General features: G+C 37.1%; 1 protein-coding gene across 6 annotated transcripts in view; it reads right to left on the bottom strand.

Moving 5' to 3' along the window:
• LOC105463467 (LPS responsive beige-like anchor protein) overlaps nucleotides 1-27460 on the bottom strand; it is a 770029-nt gene that overhangs the window by 619239 nt on the left and 123330 nt on the right. For all 6 annotated transcript variants that reach the window (XM_011710554.3, XM_071092575.1, XM_011710553.3 and 3 more), the window contains 5 exons: nucleotides 5972-6064; nucleotides 4640-4748; nucleotides 3843-3924; nucleotides 1093-1216; nucleotides 582-774 (listed from right to left, as the gene is read on the bottom strand). In XM_011710554.3, coding sequence (XP_011708856.2) covers nucleotides 582-774; nucleotides 1093-1216; nucleotides 3843-3924; nucleotides 4640-4748; nucleotides 5972-6064 — 601 coding nt within the window. The remainder of the gene's footprint in view (nucleotides 1-581; nucleotides 775-1092; nucleotides 1217-3842; nucleotides 3925-4639; nucleotides 4749-5971; nucleotides 6065-27460) is intronic.

The raw sequence follows: 27460 nt of genomic DNA, 5'->3' as shown, positions 1-27460 counted from the left end.
AATATAAATTCCTTTATGCTGTGGCAATAGATTTACCATTATAAAGACAAGTACATGTAAAAACATTAGAAAAAATTATTTTGATTCTAAAGAAATTAGAAATGCTTTATATTTCTTTTTTTTTTTTTTTTTTTTTGAGACGGAGTCTTGCTCTGTCACCCAGGCTGGAGTGCAGTGGCCGGATCTCAGCTCACTGCAAGCTCATCCTCTTGGGTTCACGCCATTCTCCTGCCTCAGCCTCCCGAGTAGCTGGGACTACAGGCACCCGCCACTTCACCTGGCTAGTTTTTTGTATTTTTTAGTAGAGACGGGGTTTCACCGTATTAGCCAGGATGGTCTCGATCTCCTGACCTCATGATCCGCCCGTCTCGGCCTCCCAAAGTGCTGGGATTACAGGCTTGAGCCACCGCGCCCGGCTATTTATTTCTATTGATAATCTTTTTGAGCTTTCATTTTGCTGTACTTTCAGAAGAAAACTTGCCTTTTTTCCTTGATTTTAAGTATCCACATTTTTAAATGACTAAAATTCAAAAATTATAGATATTTTAAAAGGTACAATATGCTTTCATAAAGAAACTTACCTTTGAATGAGTGATTGACAAAGTGTCTACCCATACACGCCAGCCACCCCACTCATATTTGACTGCATGGTAAAGCAGGATTCTGAATATGGCATATACCATTTCTGTTATCTTTTGCTCATCCGAATTCTTAGGATTAAAATAGCAGAGAGAAAGCATCCATTCTTGCCACACAGAGCATTGTAGCAAGCTCCTGAAAATTATAAAAGGGTACTAAATTATTGAAGAAAAAAAATTATCTGAAAGAAATCTAAAGGTTTAAAACAAAATAACCCTGCTCCTCCCTTCTCCCCCCAAAAGAGAAACACATTTAGTTATACATTAAGAACAATTCAACAATGTGGAACTAAAAATTCTAACTTAACTATGTGGTGCATTATTAACATACTCTTAATGAAAAAAACAGAAAAATCATTTCACAATATTTTTAAAGCAATTTTTCTAAGATAAAATGGGCTTATACAAAAGTACATCTGAATACTGCAAATAAATGCTTTCTGATTCAGCTTACCTCCTGTTTTCTCTACTGTTATTAAAAAGTTTAATCATGTCAGAAAGAAAGGCTCTGCGAACCTCCATGCTCTCTGGGCACTGGGGAGAATTTCGAAGTAGGGTCGCAATTACTTTCAGTATCTCTGTAAGACAGTTTATAAATAAGTAAAAACCAAACTCAACAAAAAACTCATCATAGAAGGTCATCAATCTATTGCAATTTCTTTAGTTTCCCTAACACAAATGTCCACCAAAAACATCCTCTTCTATTATTAAAAAAATCACCTATGGTAAGAAATGACAATACATTCATTAGAAAGCATTTATAAATACGAAAGGAAACTTCTTTCATGATTCAAATGTGCAAAAATAAAGCTGAATTGTAAAAGGTTAAAATAAAACAAGTTAAATTATAAATGAATTAAATGTCAGTGAAACTGCTTACTCTCTCTGAGATATACCAAATAGTAAAGTTGATCTTAAAAACAAAGAGGCTGGGCTAGGTGGTTCAGGCCTGTAATTCCAACACCTTGGGAAGCTGAGGTGGGTGGATCACTTGAGGTCAGGAGTTCGAGAGCAGCCTGGCCAATATGGCAAAACCCCATCTCTACTAAAAACATAAAAATCAGCCAGGTATGGTGGCGCGTGCCTGTAATCCCAGCTACTCAGGAGGCTGAGACAGGAGAATTGCTTGAACCCAGGAGATGGAGGCTGCAGTGAGCCAAGATCATGCCACTGCACCCTAGCCTGAGCGACAGAGCGAGATTCTGTCTCAAAACAAAACAAAAAAAAAAAGAAAATAAAAAACACTATAATCAAAATCTCAGAAAAAGATAAATTCTTAAGATTCCTCATCATAATTTATGTTATGCACACATAGTCTTTCATTTACCACAGTGAATTTTTTTTTTTTTTGAGATGGAGTCTCTGTCACTTGGAGTACAGTGGCATGATCTTGGCTCACCGCAACCTCTACCCCCCAGGTTCAAGCAACTGTCCTGCCTCAGCCTCCCGAGTAGCTGGGATTACAGACGCCTGCCACCACGTCTGGCTAATTTTTGTATTTTCAGTAGAGACAGGGTTTCACCATCTTGGCCAGGCTGGTCTTGAACTCCTGACCTCATGATCCACCCGCCTCGGCCTCCCAAAGTGCTGGGATTACAGGTGTGAGCAACCAAGCCCAGCCTACCATAGTGAATTTTTAAAGTTGTGACGATTTTCTTTCATAATCTTAAAAGTAAAATTAGACACAAAAAAACCCAAAGGAAATTAAAACCTATACAACATCCCATCTCCCCAGGAAATGCAAAGTAAACTACTATTGTAATGGTCTTAGCAAAAAGCTATTTAAATCTCCAGAATTTAGCTTAAATTAGGCCAGGCACAGTGGCTCACGCCTGTAATCCCAGCACTTTGGGAGGCTGAGGCAGTTGGGTCACCCGAGGTCAAGAGTTCAAGACCACCCTGGCCAACATAAAGAAATTCCGTCTCCGCAAAAAATTTGAAAATTAACCAGGCCTGGTAGCAGGCACCTGTAATCCCAACTACCAGGGAGGCTGAGGCAGGAGAATCGCTTGAACCAGGAGGCAGAGGTTACAGTGGCTGAGATCCTGCCACTGCACTCTAGCCCGGGCGGCAGAGCAAGACAAGACTAGGTCTCTAAATAAATAAATAATCTCCAGAACTTAGCTTAAATTTAAAAAAAAAAAAAAAACTTTTAAAAATATGCACTTAGACCAGGTGCGGTGGCTCATGCCTGTAATACCAGCATTTTGGGAGGCTGAGGTGGGAAGACTGCTCGAGCCCAGGAGTTTTAGACCAGCCTGGGCAGCATAGGTAAAATAATGACATCATGTCTCTCTGAAAGCTGAGGAAAATTAAACTTCAAAGCCATGTACTTTGAAAATTAGCACTGGAGTACCAAACACACAAACACACCTCACCACATAAAATGTAATTAAATTTCGAAACCCTACAAACTAATAATTTTAATAACATGATCTTATAAAGCAAGATGAAAAAGGTATACTTTATACAAGTGCTTAAGAATTCTAAGTATCAAAAGAAAAGACTGCTTAACAAGACTATCTTCATAAACAATAAAGAAGACATATTTTTGTATTCCAAATTTGGTATTTTTATATTCACAGTAATTTAAGATAAAACTACCTACATGGTCCATGTAATTCTGCCTGACATCACTAAACAGCACAGTCAAAATTTTGCTGAAAGTCTGAACATATATTAAATCAAGACCTTAAGCAAACAATTCTTCAAAACCTTTATATAAGAATTTCCGGCCGGGCGCGGTGGCTCAAGCCTGTAATCCCGGCACTTTGGGAGGCCAAGACGGGTGGATCACAAGGTCAGGAGATCGAGATCATCCTGGCTAACCCAGTGAAACCCCGTCTCTACTAAAAAATACAAAAAACTAGCCGGGCGAGGTGGCGGGCGCCTGTAGTCCCAGCTACTCGGGAAGCTGAGGCAGGAGAATGGCATAAACCCAGGAGGCGGAGCTTGCAGTGAGCTGAGATCCGGCCACTGCACTTCAGCCTGGGCGACAGAGCGAGGCTCCATCTCAAAAAAAAAAAATTTCTACATAAGGTTGATTCGAAGGAATATTCAACATAAAACACAAACAAAACTAGTATCATCACACTTAATGAAATACTCATCTAACAGTCTGTTTCAACAACATCGATTTTAGGTCGTTCACAGTGACTTTAAGTAGCAAAAGGTAGTTTTTGTTCAAGTATATAAAATACATACGAGGGTTTTGTATCTTTACTGAAGAATCAGGATCTGGATGCTGTTTATGTATCACCTGAGTACCAATCTGTTCTATAAGAATCTACAGAAGTAAAACAATGGATTACATTAGCAAATCACTGGATTAGCATCACTATTAATGAGCTTTAAGTACAACACTAATCAAAATATAGTATATTTTTAGTCCAATATTGTCATGTTAAGTATTATACTTCTAAAATAACTACAGCATTATTACTCTATGTTTTCTTAATTATAAAATGAGACATCAAATAGTTAATACAATGAAGGGAATACTTAAACAGAAATAATGATACTGTTTAAAAATTCACACATTAATAATAGATATATAAAAATGCAGCCACATCTCCTTTATATCATTTCATAGCTGTACATTACGAACTTAAATGAGCTGGCCAGCATGGTGGCTCATGGCTATAATCCCAGCACTTTGGGAGGCTGAGGTGGGTGGATCGCCTGAGGTCAGGAGTTCACGACCAGCCTGGCCAACATAGCGAAACCCTGTCTCTACTAAAAATACAAAAATTAGCTGGGTGTGGTAGCGCACACCTGTAATCCCAGCTACTGGGGAGGCTGAGACAGGAGAATCACTTGAACCCAGGAAGTGGAGGTTGCAGTGAGCTGAGACTATACCACTGCATTCCAGCCTGGGTGACAGAGTGAGACTCTGTCTCAAAAAATAAAATAAAAGTAAATGATCTTATTTACCTACACAATGTTAAGAGGCATTTTTATAATAAGAAATTTAGAGGAGTAAATCCTAAGTACATTCCTACCTCAAACAGGACATTATATGTGGTCATTGTGATTAAATTTGTCTGAAGCATGAGCCTTTCAGCTAGCAATGAAAACAATCCATGTCCAAGCATGACTTCAACTTTCCTCCTGCAATTACACAAAAAGAAATCATCAAATGTAGAGCTTTTCTGTGCTCTACTTAATATGCATGCTGGATGAAGGAAACACAAAATACTTTTTCACACTACAATTCCCAACTCCATTACTCTCCCAACTATCTTCAATCTAGAACTTCTAAAGCCACAGAACCTTTAAGTAGAGAAATGCTAACCACTATATAAGCATAACTAGTTTAAAAAAAAAAAAAAAAAAGACAAGTTTGCCTATGCAACAGCACAGCAAAAACCTCCTCCCCAAAAATCTTCAGAGCAGTTATTTATTTAATGAAGTTGCTACAGTCTACCAGCACTAACTTAGTCTCTCCTGGGGACGATCATCTAAAGCTCATCTAAAGCACAGTAAGTACCTAAGTAGAAAAACAATTTGGAGAAAAAGTAGACGAAATGTAATATAATTTTAAAAAATAAATACTATGAAAACATACATAAAAAATTAACTTTCCAAGCATAAATTCAGAAACTAAAGGATCAAAAACTTTAATTTTACCCTTGGGGTCAGCAAAGTTTTTCTGCAAATGGCTAGGGGGTAAATATTTTAGAATTTGTGGACCAGGTGATTTCTGTCACAATTCAACACTGTCCTTGTATCATGAAAGCAGCCACAGATGATACACAAATAAATTATTGTGGCTGTTTTCCAATAAAACCATATTTTTACAGGTGGCTAGCTGGATTCCTAAACACTGCAGGTTACCAACACTTGTTCTAAACCAAAAAATTTTCTTTTTAAAATAAACTACTTCTGGTACAGAGAACAAAAGGTAGAACATGAATATCTGCATTCAGCTAAGAAAATAAGCATGGAAGTTTCAGCTCTGAGTTACGCATATATGAGAACACACTATGTGACAAACATCCAGGTTACTGTATTACTTTATAATAAAGATAAAGCAAAAATGGTGTGAGTCACCTGAAATCAAGTCTCCATAGCTTCTTGAATGCAAGTTGTCCAAACTAATTCTCATAATTCACATTAAGTATACGGATAATTTAAATAATTTTATGTATAAAAAAACTATTCCCATTCAACTTAGTTTTTAAAATATGTACTACTGTTTACATTCATACAGCAATTTATGAATAAAAATACAAGAAAAACTAGAGGACTATAGAACAAAATTGCTACTGCAAAGATTTATAAAATAAATAAGTAGAATATAAGAGTCCATCTTAGATTTCAGGCATACTTACTTTGGGGCCAGATGTTTTAAAAAATAACCCATTGCCTTAAGAGCTTGCACCCTGATTCCTTCGCTTTTCGATGCCAGAAGTTTGTAGATAACACTGAATGAATAAGATTAAAAACAAACTATTTTCAGTATAATTTTTAAAAGGAAAGTCTTAAAATATATACTTTTCTTATTATTATAAACCTATTTCAAATAATATGGAGGGAAATTTAATACACATTTCTGGTATTTAAAAACCTATCTATCTCAGGCTAGAGATCCTTTCAATGAAAACTAAGAAATGAGAAGAAATTGGAATATAAGGTGGCCTTTCCATGCACACACTTATATGTAACGTGTGCATCAAGCTAGCTTTGAGACAGTTTTTTCCGTCTGCTACAGGCTTATGTCCTTTGAAGGTTACCAACTGGTTATTTTAAGTCAGTAGAAAGAAAGCATTCTCTAATGGTAGCACATATTTAAATTTCTAAATAATTGTCACCATGAAAAACAAGACAGCAGGCTAATAATAAATGATAATCAGAAATAATTACAAAAGTAAAAAGATTTAAAACCAAAGGACGCTAAAAATAAATTTCCCATTCAATTCTCAAAAATTATACAGTAATTTAATATAATTTTTAAAGATCTATGTGGAGGCCGGACGCAGTGGCTCATGTCTGTAATCCCAGTGTTTTGGGAGGCCGAGGCAGGCAGATCACCTGAAGTCAGGAGTTCGAGACCAGCCTAGCCAACACGGCGAAACCCCATCTCTACTAAAATTACAAAAATTAGCTGGGCATGGTGGCATGCGCCTGTAATCCAGCTTCTCGGGAGGCTGAGGCAGGGGAATCACTTGAACCTGGGAGGTGGAGGTGGGAGTGAGCCGAGATCACGCCACTGCACTCCAGCTTGGGCAACAGAGTGAGACTCTGTCTCAAAAAAAAAAAAAAAAAAAAACAACAACAACAAAGATCTATGAGGGCCTTCTGATTTTAGTATAAGCAAAGTATAATGAAACTGAAATTCAACTGATTCATTACAGCATTCCCTTCCTCATAAACATTTAGAACAAGAACAGTAATTAGAAACTCTTAGAATTACTTTTAAAAATTAAGGATATCAGTATCCTCCTAGATCAAAATTTTGGTGTTTAGTAAGTCAGAAAACATTCTGAACAAAAAGGAAATATCTTCCACCTCTAGTGATCAATAGAAAAGCAGGTATACAAAAAGAAGTTTGATTCCTTTTCAAATATGAACTAAAGGCATCCAAGTCCATATCACATTGTAACTGCATAATTTTAATTCAAATCTTAGTACAAAAACTTAACAGTCAATCATTGGGAAAATACTAATATGTTTTACGTTTCTTTTCCTCAAGGATTTAAATTCAGCCAAATAAAAATTAAACCTTTTAAAAGAAATATTAATATAAGCATGATACTAGTTTAAAATCACAATAGTTTTTTGAGGTTTTTTCCCCAAAGATGGCAGATTTGAGGGTTTTAGCATTTCTCAGCCACTTGGAAATATCAAGATAGTACATGAAAATCAACTGTGAGCTTTAATTCAGGAAGGAAAGCAGGACTCCACCAGAATCATGAAGGGCACCCTAGATCCCGAGAGCCCTTTGTTTCTCCCGAGACCTGGAGCTAACTGGGAAAGAGGTAAGGAGATAATGTGAGGGAAAGACACCAGGAAAAGTTGCAGGGACCAACAGCAGGACATCATTTTGAATTCAAGCACTTACAATTCAACCTGGAAATCTGGCAGTGTGTCTGTGCAGGCATGCCAGAAATTAGAGTCCCCATTTTGGAGCCAGAAATGTGAAAACTGCCTCAGCAGTAGGTGTTATAATTGTACTCTACCCCGTTGCAGGCCTAGGGTGGGAGGAAAGCTGCTATAGCTGCAATATCTCCTGGACAACAAGACTTGGCAGGCAGAGGCAGCTTGGTGACCTGGAACCTGTCTGCATGTGTCATTGCTGGGTGCTCCAGCCTGCTACCCTGACACTGTGGTGCAGCAGGGCCCTCTCTGCTCCACTCTCAGGCAGAAACCCAGGCATTCAAGCCACCCCACCCTTCATAGACACAGATCATGGCACTGGACCCTCTTTGGTCCATGCCCAGGCTAATCTCCAGGCAACTGAAGCACCCGCTCCCATGGAGTAGCAACCTGAGCCCTATTCCACGCGGTGCAGCAGGATGCACAGGCAGATCTCCAGGCATTCAATGCACTTGCTTGCCCAGATTGGCAGCCTGAGCCACCCCACTCTTCCTTTGCAGAGATCCAGGTTTAGAGAGGTCTTCTATGCTTCACGCCCAGGGAGATCTCCAGGCATTCAGAGCAGCTGCTTGGCCAGCCCAGCAGTCTTAGTCACCTCACCCCTCTGTGCAAAGATCTTGGTGCAAGCGGGGGCCCTATCTGTCCACAGCCAGGCAGATTTCCAGGCATTCAGACAACTCACTCACCTGGAACAGCACACTCTGCATCATTCCTATCTATGCAGAGATCCTGGTACAGGGGGCCCTCTCTGTTTCACACCCAGGCCTGTCTCCAGGGATTTAGGGTAACTGCTTGCCTGGTTCAGTACCGTGAGGTGTCCCACCATTCCAGTGCAGAAATCCTGGTGCAGGAGACCCTCTCCATTTCACAGCCAGCAGATCTCCAGGAATCTGGAAAACCCACTTTCCTGGATTAGGAGTATAGGCCACCCCCATTCCCATGCAGAGAACTTGGGGCTGAGGTTTCCCATCACTATGCCTAGGCACTCCTCTGGGCACTTAGGGGCTGCCCACTGAATTCTCCCTCAGCACTGATGCCTGCCATAGGGAGACCTAGTAGGACCTGTCCAGTCTGGACATGCCCATTTTGTGCCCTCCTCCAGAGCAGAGGAGGGAGCTCAGACCACCGTGCACTCCACACATCAACCTATTGCCTGAGGCAACAGAGAGCTTCTCCCACTAAACACAGGTCAAGTATATACCCAGTCACATTGGCCAAAGCCCACTCTCACTCATAACTGCCATCCAATGGCTTGTAGGTTGAACTGCACAGCCCAATATAAAACCTGCTGACAGAAGTGTATAAAGCTATAGAAGCAAAGCCAAAAGGCCCTACCCAGCATTCTCTATAGCCACAGCACCCATGGAGACAGGGAAAGGGAAAGAAGACAAAATAACAATAATAACATTATAGAGAAAGGAAAAAATACCTTAAAAGCATGAAAATTATTACAAAAGTTAGAAGTGCCAGCATCTCCAAAGGAGAAGGAACCAGCACAAAGCTTCGGACACCATGAAAAATCTGAGTGTGGTGACACTGTCAAAGGATCACACTGGCTCTCCAACCATGGACCATAACCAAACTGGAAACTCAGAAGAATTGACAAATAAAGAATTCAAAGCATGGACTGCAAGGAAGCTCAATGATATCCAAGACAATGTTGAAAATTAGAAGAAACTTCTAAAGCAATCCAGGAAATGAATGGGATTAAACATCTTAAAAAGAAATCAATCAGAGATAGTGGAATTGAAAAACTCACTTAAGAAATTACAAAACAAAACTGAATGTTTTATCAGCAGACTGGACAAACCAAAAGAAAGAATTTCAAAGCTTGAAGACTGATCTTTCAAATTTACCCAAACAAAAATTTTTTAAAAAGGTTGAAAAATGAAAAAAAGTCTTCAAGAAATATCAGACTACATAAAGCAGCCAAACCTACAAATTACTGGCATTACTGAGAGAGATGGATAAAAAGAAAACAACCTGAAAAACATATATGAGGAAATAATTCAAGAAAATTAACTTAATTTTGCTAGAGATATAGGCATCCAAATACAAGAAATCTAGAGAACATCGCAAGATACCATACAAAATGAACATTGCCACAGCATTTAGTCACCAGACTGTCCAAGACCAACACTAAAGAAAAAATCTTAAAGGTAGCTAGAGAAAAAGGTCAGATCACATACAAACAGAACCCCATCAGCCTAACAGCCGACTTCTCGGCAGAAACCACACAAGCCAGGAGAGATTGGGGGCTTATTTTCAGTATTCTTAAAAGAAAAAAAAATTAGCCAAGAAATTTCATATCTACCCAAACGAAGCTTAATAAGCAAAAGATAAATAAATGTTTTTCAGACAAGTAAGCATCAACGGAATTTGTTGCCTATAGACCAACCTCACAAGAGATCCTTAAGGGAGTTCTAAACATGGAAATGAAAGAATACTTACTACCACAAATATGCATGTACACAGCTTGCAAACCTTATAAAACAACCACACAAAAGAAACTACAAAGCAACCAGCTAACAACTTCATGATAGGATCAAAACCTCACATATGAATATTAATTATGAGTGTAAATGGTCTAAATGCCCCACTCAAAAGGTACAGAATGGCATGTTGGATAAAAAAACAAAACTCATCCATCTATTGTCTTTAAGAGAGCTATTTCACATATAACACCACTCATAGGCTCATAGTACAGGGTTGGGGAAAGATCTATCACACACAGAGAACACAGAAAAAGAGCAGGTGTCACTATTCTTGTATCAGATAAAACAAACGATAAACGATCAAGAGTTAAAAAGGGCAAAAAATTGCATTGCATAATGAAAAATAGTTCAATTCAACAAGAAAACTTAACTGTCTTAAATATATATGCATCCAATAGTAGAGCAATCAGATACATAAAACAACTACTACTAGACCTAGGAACAGTCTTAGACAGTCACACAATAATAGTGAGGGATTTCAACACCCCACTGACAGGCATTAGACATGTCATGGAGGCAGAAAACTAACAAATTCTGGACATAAATTCAGCACTTGACTAATTGGACCTAACAGACATCTACGGGATACTCCACCCATCAACCACCACAGAATACACATTCTTCTCATATGCACACGAAACATACTCCAAGATCAATCACATGTTTCGCCATAAAGAAGGTCTCAATAAATTCAAAAAATTGAAATCATGCCAACCATATTCTCAGACGACAGTGGAATAAGAACAGAAATCAATAACAAGATGATCTCTCAAAATCATACAATTACATGGAAGTTGAACAACTTGCTCCTGAATGACTTTTGGCTAAACTATGAAAGTAAGGCAGAAATTTAAAAGTTTTTTGAAATAAATGAAAACAAAAACACAACATAGCAAAATCTCTAGGATACAGCCAAACCAGTGTTAAGAGGAAACTTTAGGCCAGGCGCAGTGGCTCATGCCTGCAATCTGAACACTTTGGGAGGTCAAGGTGGGTAGATCACTTGAGAGCAGGAGTTCTGGACCGCCTGGCCAACATGGTGAAACTCTGTCTCTACGAAAAATACAAAAAAAATTAGCCAGGCGTGGTAGTGGGTGCCTGTAATCCCGGCTACTCAGGAGGTTGAGGCAGGAGAGTCACTTGAACCCCGGAGGCGGAGGTTGTAGTGAGCTGAGATTGAGCCACTGCACTCCAGCCTGAGCGACAGAGCAGGACTGTCTCCAAAAAAAAAAGGAAATTTTATACCACATAGCACTAATGCCCTAACTCAAAAAGCTAGAAAGATCTAAAATTAACAATCTGATATCACACCTAGACGAACCAGAAAAACACAAAATAAACCCCAAATCTACCAGAAGAAAAAAAAATAATGAAAATCAGAGCAGACCTAAACAAAACTGAGACAAAAATCCATACAAAGAACTAACAAAACAAAAGCTGGTTATTTGAATAGATAAAGAAGACTGATAGACCACTAGCTAGATTTTTTTAAAAATCCACATAAGCACAATCAGAAATGACAAAGTTGATGACACAACCAATCCCACAGAAAGACAAAAGATCCTCAGAGACAATTATGAATACCTCTAAGCACACAAACTAGAAAATCTATAGGATATGGATAAATTCCTAGAAACACAAAATCAGGAAGAAGTTAAAACCCTGAACAGACCAGGATTGAGCTCCGAAACTGTATACCTGCTAAAATTTGGCAGTGAATTTTTCTGGTCCAGAATTTTTTTTTTTTGGTTACCTACCAACCAAAAAAATCCCAGACGAGATAAATTCACTGCCAAATTCTAGCTGATATACAAAGAAGAGCTGGTAGCAATCCTACTAAAAATATTCAAAAAAAAATTGAGTACAAGGAACTCCTCCCTAACTCATTTTACAAAGCCAGCATCACCCTGATACCAAAACCCAGCAAAGACACAACGAAAAAGAAAACTACAGGCCAATATCCCTGATGAACATAGCTGCAAAAGTCCCCAACAAAATACTAGCAAACCAAATCCAGCAACACATCAAAAAGTTAATTCACCATGAATTAACTTTTTAATTACTAGGAATGAAGTAAGCTTCATTTCTGGTATGCAAGGTTGGTTCAACATACACAAATCAATAAATATGATTCAATACAAACAGAATTAAAAATAAAACCATATCTTTATCCCAATAGATGTGGAAAAAAACTTTCAATAAAATCCAGCATCTCTTCATCACAAAAATCCTCAAGAAACCAGGCATAGAAGGAACATACCTCAAAGTAATGAGAGCCATCTAAGGTAAACCTACAGCTAACATCATATTAAACAGACGAAAACATGAAGCATTCCCTTTGAGAACTTGAGCAAGAAAAGGGTGTCCACTCTTACCACTCCTATTCAACATAGCACTAGAAGTCCTTCCCAGAGCAATCAGGCAAGAAAAGAAAACAAAAGGCATCCAAATAGAACAAAAAAATTCAAACTCTCTCTCTTCATGATGATATAATTCTACAACTTGAAAACCCTAAAGACTCCCTCAAAAGGCTCCTGTGACTGATTAAATGACTTCAGTACAGTTTCGGGATACAAAATTGATACACAAAAATCAGTAGCATTTCCAAACAACAACAATCTTCAAGCTCATATCCAAATCAGGAAAGCAATTCCTTTTACAATATCCATGCTCAAGGACTGGAAGAATCAATATTATTTAAATGGCCATACTGCCCAAAGCAATCCACAGATTCCATACTATTCCTATAAAACTATGAATGTGATTTTTCATAGAACTAGAAAAAAACTATACTAAAATACATACGGAACCAAAATAAGAGCCCACATAGGCAAAGTAATCCTAAACAAAAAGAACAAAGCTGGAGGCATCACAATACCCAACTTCAAACTATACTATAAGGCTACAGTGACCAAAACAATATGGTACCGGTATAAAAACAGACACATATGCCAACGGAACAAAATAGAGAACCCAGAAACAAAGCCACATACCTACAGCCATCTGATCTTTGACAAAGTAGAGAAAAATAAGCAATGAGGAAAGGACTCCCTATTCAATAAATGGTGATGGAATAACTGGTTAGCCACATGCAGAAGAATGAAACTGGACCCTTACCTTTCACCATACAAAAATTAACTCTGACACTTGTATCCTAACACTTTGGGAGGCCGAGGTGGATGGATTATGTGAGCCCAGAAATTTGAGACCAGCCTGGGCAACATGGTGAAACTCCATTTCTACAAGAAACGCAAAAATCATCCAGGCATGGTGGGACATGCCTGTAGTCCCAGCTACCTGGGAGGCCAAGGTAGGAAGATCGCTTGAGACGCAGAGGCAGAGGCTGCAGTTAGCTTTGGTCGTGCCACTGCAGTCCAACCTGGGCAACAGAGCAAGATCCTGTCTAAAAAAAATGCTTTTAGCTCAAGAGGGATTAAAGGTTTAAATGTAAGCCATCGAATTAGAAGAATCCTAGAAGAGAACACCGTTCTGTACATTGGCCTTGGGAAAGAATTTATCACTAAGGCCTCAAGAGCAATTGCAATACAAACAAAAATTGACGAGTGGGACCCAATTAAACTAAGCACTTAGGTACAAAGAAACTGTCAACAGAGTAAACACACAATCTACAGAATGGGAAAATATTGACAAACTATGCATTCAACAAAGGTCTAATATCCAGAATCTATAAGGAACTTAAACAATTGTACAAGCTAAAAACAATCCCATTAAAAAAATGGGAAACACCACAGACAGACACTTCTTAAAAGATGACATACAAGCGGGCAACAAATATATGAAAAAATGCTTAATTAACATCATTAATCATCAGTAAAATGCAAATCAAAACCACAATGAGATACCATCTCACACCAGTCAGAATAGCTATTACTAAAAAGTCAAAAAACATCTGATTCTGGCAAAGCTGCAGAGAAAAGGTTACACTTACACACTGTTGGTGGGAATGTAAGTTAGTTCAGCCTCTGTGGAAAGCAGCTTGGAGATTTCTGAAAAACCTCTGAACTACCATTCAACTCAGCAATTCTACTACTGGGTATATATCCAAAATAAAATAAATCATTCTACCAACAGACACATGCACTCGTATATATATTACAGCACTAATCACAACAGCAAAGACATGAAATCAACCTAGGTTTCTACCAAAGGTAGATTGGATAGAGAAAATGTAATACACATACACCATGGAATACTACACAGCCATAAAAATAAACCAAAATCATGTCGTTTGCAGAAACATGGATACAGCTGGGGGTCATTATCCTAAGTGAATTAATGCAGGAACAAAAAGCCAAGTATCACATCTTCTCAGTTATAAGTAGGACCTAAATAATGGGTACTCATAGACATAAAAATGGCAATAATAGACAATGAGACTATAAGAAGAAGGAGGGAAGGGGGAAAGGTTGAAAAACTAACTTTTGGGTGCTGTACTCAGTACTTGGGTGACAGGATCAACCATACCTCAAACCTCAGCATTACACACTATACCCATGTAACAAACCTGCTCCTGTAGCCCCTGAATCTAAGATAAAGGTGGAAATTATTAAAATAAATACATAATAAATAAAAATAAAAACCATAACACACTAAGATATTTTAACATATCAAAAAACTATGCTTGCTATAGCTTAACTCACAAATATCTGTGGTTAAAAATCACAATAGGGCTGGCCATGGTGGCTCACACCAGTATACCAGCACTTTGGGAGGCTGAGGTGGGCGGATCACCTGAGGTCAGGAGTTCGAGACCAGCCAGACCAACATGGCAAAACCCTGTCTCTACTAAAAATGCAAAATTAGTCAGGCTTGGTGGTACACGCCTGTAATCCCAGCTACTTTGGAGGCTGAGGCAGGAGACTCGTTTGAACGCGGGAGACAGAAGTTGCAGTGAGCTGAGATCGCGCCATTGCACTCCAGCCTGGGCAACAAGAGCAAAACTCTGTATCAAAGAAAAAAAAAACACACAAAAATTTCTTCAAAAGATAAACTCTAGACATTGTCTACATACTTTCAAATAATGTTTTATTAGGATTAATAACATGAGAAGATCAAAAGAACCTGAAATTATTCTATAAACCTAACAGTTATCCTACAAAAAACTTTTAAATTTTGAACACTTCTAACCAAAGCAGAATCAAAGTAGTTTTATCTGCTAAACATCAGCAGTAAATTTTGTAAAATTTAAATGGGCCTATTTTGCTTTTTGATCATAGTTTTTTTCTTATTTAATGCACAAAAAAATACTTTACACATTAAAGGGAGAAAAAATTCTGTAGGGCTTCAATGAAATTTATATATTTATCTAATCATAAAACAATGTATAAATACATGTACACTTCTCTATTTGGAAATAAAGTATAAGGAAGAGAGCAAAAATAATCCATGAAAAACAATATTCAAATTTGGAAATATTTTCATGCAATCTATTTTACTATGGTTATATGTTTAAAGAAATAGATATGGACATTTTTGAACTGAAATATACGATGGCATGTACAGTATATTTTCAATGCAGAAAATACAATTCAGGCAACAGAAACACCCAAAAAGATAATCTGAATAGTAACATTATTTCAATCTGCTCACAGATATTAAAAATGTGATAACAGCTCATTAAACTAGACTCAAATATTAAAAATGTATAACAATTTAAGCAGGGCATATGATGAGACTGACACTGAGTCGGAAAACACAGTCACTTCTAAGGAAGGATAAGTCTTCCAAGCTGTTGACCTAGTTCAATATCAGAGCTAATGTTTAAACGATTTCATGGTAGAGAAAAATTTATATTAAATAACTGAATGTGAAAATTTATGTCATTTGATGGAAATTAAATTGTCACTCAAATTTAGAAATGCTACTGATGTCTACGACACAGTTTGGCATGCCTATATTATCTGGCACCAGTAAAGACTATCCTCCCTCCAATTTTCTCCATTTGAGACTATCCTTATACCCCCATTTAACTTCCAGTTAACACGAAACCTTTACTAAATTCACCTCTGTTCTTTTCATGGTGGCCTTCAAAAATTATGGTGTTAGGCCAGGAGCAGTGGCTCACGCATATAATCCCAGCACTTTGGGAGGCCGAGGTGGGCAGATCACTTGAGGTCAGGAGATCGAAACCAGCCTGGGCAACATGGTGAAACCCTGTATCTACTAGAAATACAAAAATTAGCCAGGCATGGTGGTGGGCACCTGTAATACCAGCTACTCAGGAGGCTGAGGCAGGAGAATCACTTGAACCTGGGAGGTGGAGGTTGACGTGAGCCGGGATTGCACCACTGCACTCCAGCCTGGGCGACAAAGTGAGACGCTATCTCAAAAAACAAAAAAATTATGGTACTATATACTAAGTACCAAAGTAATCATAAACAGGTACTCAAATTTTGTATCAATGTACAGTTTGAATTTTCTCTCTCTCCCCGACCTTCTACCACCTCTTTTTAAATCATCAAAACCAAAAATCCATAATTTAAAAAATGTACATACTGATTTTTTGGACCCAAAGAATACCTTCAAAGAACTCCAATTAGATTGAAGGGAACTATCCACCATTCAAAAATTATTTTTAAACTACATAACTAATATAAACATTTAATAAATATTTCTACCCAGTTTTTTTTAAGTAACTGAACTGAATTTAAATGGAACTAAATCTTCACATTTCTGTATATTAATCCAAATTAGAAATTTTTTATTTCTTCACAGTAACAAATAAAAGACTGAGAAAGTAGCAAAAATTAAAATATACTATAAAAGCAAAATGGGGGAATAATGATGCCAACATGGAAGTCAGCATTTTCCCTCCATAAAAAAAGACAGGAATAAAAACAAAAAAAAATTTCACTGACAAGTATTTATTCTTGAGAAATTGCTAGAAATCCAGGTAAGAATATCAGGAGTCAGTGGCCTTGTTGATGAGACTACTCCTGTCATTACCACTCCAGTTTAGTTGTTAAGAACTGTAGTTTTACCTTTTGGGGGTTGGCAGTAAAAAGTAGCACTGTTGCTTTCAGACAGGGCAAACCTATTCAGGGTAAGAAATGAAAACTGCAATTCTCCAGCTAAAAGTGGCAGACTTGGTTACAAATCAATGGGAGAAACCAGCAGCTTTGCTAGATCAGAGATGCAGTTACAATTCAGGGTGAACAGCAGACGGGTTAGATATTTAGTAGGCAGATATTTAAAAAGAGAGAACCATAAAAAGATTGAGATAAGTACTCCACACAGACCTAGCTGATTGAGAAAGTACCTATATCCAGGAGACACCTGGGTCACTAACTGAAAAAGGAAAGGCAAAAGAGACTAAGTAGCCACAACTTTGAATGCAATCCCTAAAAATACACAGATCAACACAGTGAACCGAAAGGCTGAAAGAATTTTATCAGAAACTGTAGCTAAATCATTGATTGAACTCTAAGATATATAGAAACATGGAAAACCCTAAGAGCACTATGGAAAGAAAAAAGGAAAAAGTAAAAATACTGGACAGAGAAAAGTCAGAGCTGTAAACCATGGAGAAAACACAATCTGCAAATTAAATGAGGCAAATTACTTAAAACAAAAACCAACAACCACAGAAAAACAAAAAAAGTCCAGAGTTGCCCAGCTTTCCACAAAAATTACTACATATGCAAAAAAAACAAAAAAGAGTATAACCCATAATCAGTAAAAGAGCAATAATCAAAAATAACTTGTATGGTCTAAATGTTAGATTCAGCAAATAGTTTTAAGGACTTGTAATAAATTATATTCAATAAATGAAAAAATAGTATGCTCAAATAATTGAATGAAAAAATAGTATGGTCAAATAATTGAATTATATTCAATAAATGAAAAAATAGTATGCTCAAATAATTGAATGAAACAGATTAACAATGAGTTCTCAATAAACTATAAAAAGACCAAATGGAAATTCTAGAGATTAAAAAGTATAATTTAAAAATCAAGGAATTCACTATAGGCATTCAACAGGAGACTCAGATGGCAAATGAAGAATCTGTGAATTCAAAGATAAATCAATATAAATTATACAGTCTAAAAAGTAGAGAAAAAATAGGAAAACAAATTATTCAACCTTTAGACACTGTAGGACAATACACTGTCCTAACATAGGTGTAACAAGAGTACCAAAGGAAAAAAAAAAGGCACGGAAAAGAAACATCTGAAGAAATAGGAATAAAATCTTCCAAAATTTAATGAAGAAATATTTACTTACAGATTCAAACTCAATAAACCACCAAAGTGAAAGTAACAAAGTGAGTCACAACTAGGCCAGGCACAGTGGCTCATGCCTGTAATCCCGGCACTTTGGGAGGCCAAGGTGGGCGGATCATTTGAGGTCAGGCATTCAAGACAAGTCTGACCCACACAGTGAAACCCCATCTATACTAAAAATACAAAAATTAGCTGAGCACAGTGGTACACACCTGTAGTCCCAGCTACCTGGGAGGCTGAGGCAGGAGAATCGCCTGAACCTGGGAGACGGAGGCTATAGTGAGCCAAGACCATGCCACTGAACTCCATCCTGGGCGACAGAGTGAGACTCAGTCTCAAAAAAAAAAAAAAAGCGAATCACAACTAAACAAACCACAGTTAAACTGCTGAAATCCAAAGACAATGAAAAAAACCTTAAAAGCATCAAGAGAAAAATGACTGATGACATACAGAGAAACAACAACACAATTCATTGCTGTCATCTCATCAGAAACAATGGAGCCCACAAGTCAGTGCGATGACAGTCAAGTGCTAACAGAAAGAAAACTATAATTTAAATTTTTATATCCAGGATAAGTATCCTCTAAAAATGGAAGCAAATAAAAGTATTTCAAGATGAAAAAAGACTGAGAAAATTCATTGCTAGCAGACATGTCTTATAAGAAATAATAAATAAAGCCCACCAAGATGAAAGAATACACTGTAAAACCACTAATAACAGATAACCTTTAAGAAAAAAACTAAAATCAACAGGGGAATTTTGATCCAACCAAACGAAGTCAGCCCAATAAAGCCTCTCTGTCCCAAATATTAATAAAATTTTAGGGAAAAAAACACAAAAATCAACTTCCCAAGTACTCTGAAGACTAAACAAAAGCAGGTGCATTGTGAAGGGTAGTTAAAACTTGGAGAATAACTCATATGGATACAAGAATCAATGTTTCCTTTCTCTCTTCTTCTCTCTTCTGAATCTGCCCCTGTTTCAGGGCTGGATGTCAGAAGCTCGGTGGCAAAATTTCTAAGAAAAACTATGCTTCCAGTTAGAGAAATCTAGAAATTAGGTCCCAGAGAGGAGAAGTGTGGGGAAGAGTCCTAAATAGCAGAGAGTAAGAGAAAAGGGTTCTCTAAATCTGTGTGAAAACTGCGATAACCCTAAACTCATCCCAGAGATGCATGGGTGTGGGACAAACCCAAGCCAGAATAGCCACCTTTCTAAATTTAATTACCATCCAATTATCAGCCTAATTCCTGAATGAAGCATATGCATGTGAGGAAAATACAAGGCAAACTAGTCTGTCTCCCTGCATCGAAGGGGAAAGAAGAAAAAAATGAAAGAAAACCCAAAGCAGGGTAAGAGAGGTTTGAAAAATGAAGGGACACTAGAACCACCATGCACAGAGAAGAGGTGGAACTTGCAGCCCGACCCTTACCAGGTTGTGTGTTTGCTAAACAACAACAAAATATCTGTTAGAAGATTATAACAGGGCCCAGAGTTATGTTCTAATGTAACCAGGACCCACAATGTTCAGGACACATTAATATGCAACATACAAAGAGCCATGAAAATGTGATTGTTTCTCACAGGAAAACACAAACAACAGATGTCAATGAGATGAACAAAACATTGGACTTATCACACAATGACTTTAAAGGAGATACTATAATTATGCTTTAGAAAATAAAGGTTAACAAAGTCTAAATGAATTGAAAGAGTTCGCCAAAAAGAAATAATAAATGTTTGAGGTGATAGAGGTGCTAACTACCCTGATTTGAATATTATACATTATATGCATGTATTAATATATCACAATATTGCACATAATATGTACAATTATTGTCAATTTAAAATATTAAAGAAAATAGAGTTCTCATCCAATAATGAAAAGCACAAAAATGAACCATATGGAAATTTTAGACTTGAAATGCATACTATCTGGAAAAAAAATATGCATAAGACGGGTTCAATATCAAAATTTAAAACACAAAGAAAAAGTCCATAAATTCGAAGATCAAGTTTACCATACATATGAAGTTTCTATGTACAAACTACAACCTGAAAAAAAGAAAAAAAAGACTGAAACAAACGAAACAGATGCTTAAGTAGTTGCCTGACTCTATCAGAGGATCTAATACTTATTTCTTTGGAGACCCAAAGTGAAGAACCGGCCGGGCGCGGTGGCTCAGGGGTCGGGCGCGGTGGCTCACGCCTGTAATCCCAGCACTTTGCGGGACCAAGACAGGCGGATCACAAGGTCAGTAGATCGAGACGATCCTGGCTAACATGGTGAAACCCCATCTCTACTAAAAATACAAAAAATTAGCCGGGCATGTTGGCGAGCACCTGTAGTCCCAGCTAACGGAAGGCTGAGACAGGAGAATGGCGTGAACCCAGGAGGAGGAGCTTGCAGTGATCTGAGATCATGCCACTGCACTCTAGCCTGGGGGACAGAGCACGACTCCTTCTCAAAAAACAAAAAAGAAACAAAAAAAAAACTTTCATAGAAACATCAAAAATAATGTTTGACCATATATCTGAGCATCATGACCCAGTCCGGTTGACACATAAAACTAACCACCACCCTGTATCAGTAAGAAATTCAATTAAATACAAAAACATAGAAACGTTACCAAGTAAAAAGATGGAAAAATATATATATACCATACAAACACAAAGCAAAAGAAAGCTGGATTAAATATCAAACAGGTAAATTCCAGATAAAGAAATATTTCTAGGGATAAAAAAGAAAATTACATAATTATGAAAGCATTGATTCACCAAGAAGACATAATAATCATAAATATGAATGTATGTAATAACAGTTTTAAAATTCATGAAGCACAAAATGATAGAAATACAAAGAAAGAAAAATAGAAAAAGCCATAATACTACTCAGACATTTCAATAACTGTATTTCAGTAGGTGACAGAACAACTAAACAATACATTAGTAATGGTATAGAAGATCTGAAGAGCATTATCAACCAACCTAATTGACATTTATAGAACACTCCATCCAACAATGTCAGAAAACACATACTTTTCCAATGCACATGAAACCTTTACCCAGATAGACTACATTCTGCACCATAAAACAAGGCTTAATAAATGTAGAAGGATTCATGTCATACAAAGAATGCTTGCTGGCCACAACAGAATTAAACTAAAAATCAAAACAAAAAGATCTCTGCAACATACTTCTATTTTTTTTTTTTTTTTTTTTCTTTTTGAGACGGAGTCTCGCTCTGTCGCCCAGGCTGGAGTGCAGTGGCCGGATCTCAGTTCACTGCAAGCTCCGCCTCCCGGGTTTACACCATTCTCCTGCCTCAGCCTCCGGAGTAGCTGGGACTACAGGCGCACGCCACCACACCTGGCTAGTTTTTTTGTATTATTTTAGTAGAGACGGGGTTTTACCGTGTTAGCCAGGATGATCTCGATCTCCTGACCTCGTGATCCACCCGTCTCGGCCTCCCAAAGTGCTGGGATTACAGGCTTGAGCCACCGCGCCCGGCCTCTGCAACATACTTCTAAATAACACACGCAAACAAAAAATCAGAAAGGAAAATAAAAAGTATTCTGAATAGAATAAAAATAAGATGAGAATAAAAGTATGTAGAAAAAAATGTATATCGCTAAATGCCTATATTCAAAAAGAAGAAAGATCTCAAAACAGCAACAATCAATATATTTGATGAACCTACAGCCAGGCTAATGACTAGGATAAAAAGAAAGAAATTTTCAATATGAGAAATGAAAGAGGGAACATCACTACAGGTTCTAGAGATATTTAAATGAAAATAAGGAAAAAACTTTGTATCAATAAATTTTCCAGTTTAGATGAAACAGACAATTCCTTGCAAGATACATTAAATATACTTTATTAAAGCTCATTGAAGAAGAAATGGATCACCTAAATAAACTTGTATCTGTTAAGGAAATTGAATTTACACCTAATAACATCCCCAGGCACACAAAAAAAATCACACCTAGATAACGTCACTGGTAAATTCTAGCAAACATTGAAAAAATAAATAATAACAATTCTATATAAACTTTTCCAGAAAACTGAAGAGTAGAGATCATTCTGTGAGACCATTGTTTACTCTGAGATGAAAACCAGATAAAGACAATTATAAGAACAGAAAACTACACACCAATAGTCCTCATGATCACATATACAAAATTCTTTTAAATTCTTTAGCAAATTGAATTCAACAATATATAAAAACAGTAACATGTAATTACTAAATAATTTTATTCCAGGAAGTGGTTTAATATTTAAAAGCCAGTCAATGAAATACACCATGTTAACAACTAAAAAACAGTAAAAGTATGATATCTCACTAGAAGCAAACAAAGCACTTGACAAAAATCCAACATTCATTCCCGATTTAAAGGGAAAAAAAAATCCAGCATCCTGAGAGAAGGAAATTTCCTCAAACTTACAAAGGACATCTGCAAAAAAACCTACAAATTCAGTTCGGGTATTGAAGAAGAAAAAAAAAAATTGTTTTAACCTACAAGTAATATCATAAATAATGGTAAGAGACTGACCACTGTTCCCCTAAAGTCGGGAACAAGGTAACGTTGCCCATTTCACCACTTATCTATTCAATATTGTACTGGGGTTTCTAGCCATTGCAGTCAGGCCTGAAAAAGAAATTTAAAACAACCAGGTCAGAAGAAAAGAAATAAAACTGATTTGCAGACAAAATGTCTACACAGAAAATCATAATGAATCACTTGAGGTCAGGAGTTCAAAAGCAACCTGGCCAACACGGTGAAACCCCGTCTCTACTAAAACTACAAAAATTAGCCGGGCATGGTGGTGGGTGCCTGTAATCCCAGCTACTGGAGAAGCTGAGGCAGGAGAATTGCTTGAACCTAAGAGGCGGAGTAGCAGTGAGCCCAGATGGAGCCACTACACTCCAGCGTGGGTGACAGAGCAAGAGATCATTTCAAAAAAAAAGAAAAATTAAATCATAATGAATGAATGTACAAATAAAGCTACTGAACTTTAGCAAGACTGAAGTAAACAAGATCAAATATAAAATCAATTTACAAATGGTAGCGATGAATGAAAAATTTTATATTAAAAAATATCATTTACAATACCATCAGAAAATATTAAATACTCAAGGATAAATCTGTCAAAAGACATGTAAAATGAGTACAGTGAAAACTACTAAACACTACTCAAAAAAATTAAAGAAGATTTAAATAGAGAGACACTACATTCACGCTCCAGAATCAATATTATTAAGATGTTATTTCTCCCCCAACTAAACTACAGATTCAGCATAGTCCCAATGAAAATCCCAGCAGGCTTTCCGGTAGAAACTGAAAAGCCAATTCTAAAATTCATATGATAATACAAATAACAAAAACAACTGTGGAAAAAAAAGGACAAAGTTGGAGGACTCCTATTATCTCACCTTAAAACTACAGTAATCAAGATAGTGTGAGTTTGGCATCAAGATAAATAAGTCAACAGAAAATAGACCCACATATATATGGCTGATTAATCTTTAACTAAGGTACAAAGGTAATTCGATAAAGAAAAGATAATCTTTTCAACACATGGTGCTGGAAGAATTGAACATTCATACGTTTAAAAAAAAAAAAAGAAAGAAAAAAAAAGAACCTTGATCCATGCCTCTCGTCATATACAAAAATTAACTCAAAATGGTTCATTCATTAAAATGTAAAACCTAGCCAGGCGTGGTGGCTCACGCCTGTAATCCCAGCACTTTGGGAGGCCGAGATAGGCAGATCACTTTAGCTCAGGAGTTCAAGACCAGCCTGGCCAACATGGTGAAACCCCAGCTCTACTAAAAATACAAAAATTAGCCAGGCGCGGTAGCACACACCTGTAATTCTAGCTACTAAGGAGGCTGTGGCACAAGAATTGCTTGAACCCAGGAGGTGGAGGTTGCAGTGAGCCAAGATTGTGCCATTGCACTCCAGCCTGGGCAACAGAGTAAGACTCCATCTCAAATAAAAATAATAAAATAACAATAATTTATATATGTATATATATGTGAAACTCAAAACTATAAAACTTCTAGGAGAAAATATCTATGAACTAGGGTTGTGTGAAAACTTCTTAGATATGACACCAATATGATCAACCGTAAGAGAAAATTGGGCTTAATTAAAATTAAGAATTACTACTCTTTGAAAGACCCTACAACAGTACTAAAAGACAAGCCACAGACTGGGAGAAAATATTTGCAATGCACATATCAGATAAAGTACTCGTATCCAGAATATATAAAGAACTCTACTAAGATTTAATATTATTGGCGAGGCGCAGCGGCTCAAGCTTGTAATCCCAGCACTTTGGGAGGCCAAGACGGGCGGATCACGAGGTCAGGAGATGGAGACCATCCTGGCTAACACGGTGAAACCCCGTCTCTACTAAAAAAAAGTACAAAAAATTAGCCAGGCGAGGTGGCGGGCGCCTGTAGTCCCAGCTACTCGGGAGGCTGAGGCAGGAGAATGGCATAAACCCGGGAGGCGGAGCTTGCAGTGAGCTGAGATCCAGCCACTGCACTCCAGCCTGGGCGACAGAGTGAGACTCCATCTCAAAAAAAAAAAAAAAAAAAAAGATTTAATATTATTAAATAGGACACAAAAAGCAATTTAAAAAATAACTAAGAGACTTGAACTTTTCATCAAAGAAACATATACAGATGGCAAATAAGCACATGAGATGATGACTTGGACATAATTCATCATGAGGGAGATGCAAATTAAAACCAGAATTAGATACTACCACACACCTATTAGAATGGCTGAAGTTTAAGACTGACCAAACCAAAACTTGGTGAGATTATGGGTCAAACAGAATTCTTATACACTGCTGGTGGGAATACATAATACTACAATCACTTTGAAAAACAGTTTGACTGTTACTTAAAAAATTAAATATACACCTACAATATGACCCAGCCACCACATTCCTAAGTACATACTCAAGATAAATAAAAAAGCACATGTCCATACAAATACTTGTACATGAATATTCACAGCAAGCTTGTGTTCAAGTGCCAAAAACTGGAAACAAATGTCCATCAATAGTGAATGGCTAAATATTGTGATATATGCATATAATGAAATAATATCCAACAATACAAGGAAATAAAACAATATGGGTGAATCTGAAAATAATTTATCCTGAGGGAAGTCAGACAAATAAGAACGCATACTGCATAATTCCATTTATATAAAATTCTAGAAAATCCAAATTAATCTACAGTGACAACAAACAGATCAGTGCTAGCCTAGGGATCAGTATAAGGGAGGGATTACAAAGAGGCATAAGAAATTTTGGTAATGACAAATTTGTCATTATCTTGTTTGTTGTGATGGTTTCAGAGATTTAGATATATGTCAAAACTTTCTATGTGCAGTTCACTGTATGTCAATTATGTTACAATAAAGCTACTAAAAAATGATACTGGCAAACTTAGTGAAATCTACATCAAGTCAAATATTTTGAAGTAATAAATGGTTTCAAGTAAATGTTAAGGTAATAAATTATACTTTCAAAACTAAAAAAAACAAATCTATCACAAACTCCCCTTTAGCTAAAAAGATGCATTTTGTTTACATCTGTATTGCATGAAAAAAAAAAAAAAGATGCATTTTGCTATAGTTTTACCTAACCCTGAAATTAAACATAAGAAGGAAAGGAGATTTAAACCATTAAAGGAAAAAAAAAAATTTGGAATAATTTAGCACAGGAGTTAAAAAACTGCTATGTAAAGGATCAAATAGTAAATATTCTAGAACAGGGGTCCCCAGTCCCCGGGCAACAGACCTGTACCAGTCTGTGGACTGTTAGGAACCAGGCCACACAGCAGGCGGTGAGCACCAGGCCAGCAAGCATTACTGCATGAGCTCCGCCTCCTATCATATCAGCTGTGGCATTAGATTCTCATAGGAGTAGAATCCTATTGTAAACTGTGCATACAAGGTATCTAGGGTTGCATGTTCCCTATGAGAATCAAATGATAAATGTAATAAACTGGAATCATCCTGAAACCACCCCCCACCCCAGTTTGTGGAAAAACTATCTTCCACAAAACCAGTCCCTGGTGCCAAAAAGGCTGGGGACCACTGTTTTAGAATTTATGGGCCATATCATCTCTGTTACAACTCTTTGACTCTGTTGTTATAGCAGGAAAGTAACCATAGGCAATATTTAAAAGAATGAGAATAGCTGTGGTTATAGCAGGAAAGTAACCATAGGCAGTATTTAAAAGAATGAGAGTGACAGGGCCACAACAAAATGTTATTTATAAAGACAAACCATTATAGAAGAGTCAGCCAAAGAAAGCAATAAAAATAAAATAGAAAAAATAAAAATAAATATGATCAAGAGCAACAATGGAAGAGCAGCCATAAACAGGAAGAAGACCTTAGCTACTACTACCGTACTAGAAGTAAGCAAACAAGAACGTGCTCTAAAATACACCTTTGGGGAAAAAAGATGGAAGTTGAAATAATTCCCTCCTAACAGCTCTAATTAAGTAGACAAGGCTGTCACTGCTAACAGGAAGAGTTGTAAAAATTTAGAATTGTATCTGAAGGAATAAATAAAAGAAAAGTCTAACAATGATAGAAGTGTAGATCATGAATTTATAATAGTTTCAACATACAACACTGCATGACTTTTCCCCACCAGCCAAGGTTTAGCTTAGAGTGTGCCTACCTAGACTAATCTAGGATCAGAATTCTCAAAAGCAAATCTAACAGGACAAGGGCAGATGGAAGTTTTTGTTAGAAACCACTTCCAGCAAATAACCAAGCCAAGAAGAAAGTAAACAATGGCAGATGTAGTATGACACACTAGGATAAAAAAAAAGCAAGATCACAGGACAGAAGGTAACTATGAGGCTGAAGAGCATTGGAAAGGGCAATATTAGAAAAACAAGAGATAGATGATTTTGATTAAAGAGTAAGATTGGAATTTTAAATTTA

This window comes from Macaca nemestrina, chromosome 3, assembly GCF_043159975.1.
Source record: "Macaca nemestrina isolate mMacNem1 chromosome 3, mMacNem.hap1, whole genome shotgun sequence".
NCBI classification, from domain to species: domain Eukaryota; kingdom Metazoa; phylum Chordata; class Mammalia; order Primates; family Cercopithecidae; genus Macaca; species Macaca nemestrina.
The sequence above is the reverse complement of the archived record's forward strand: the minus strand, read 5'-3'. Positions and strand labels throughout refer to the sequence as shown.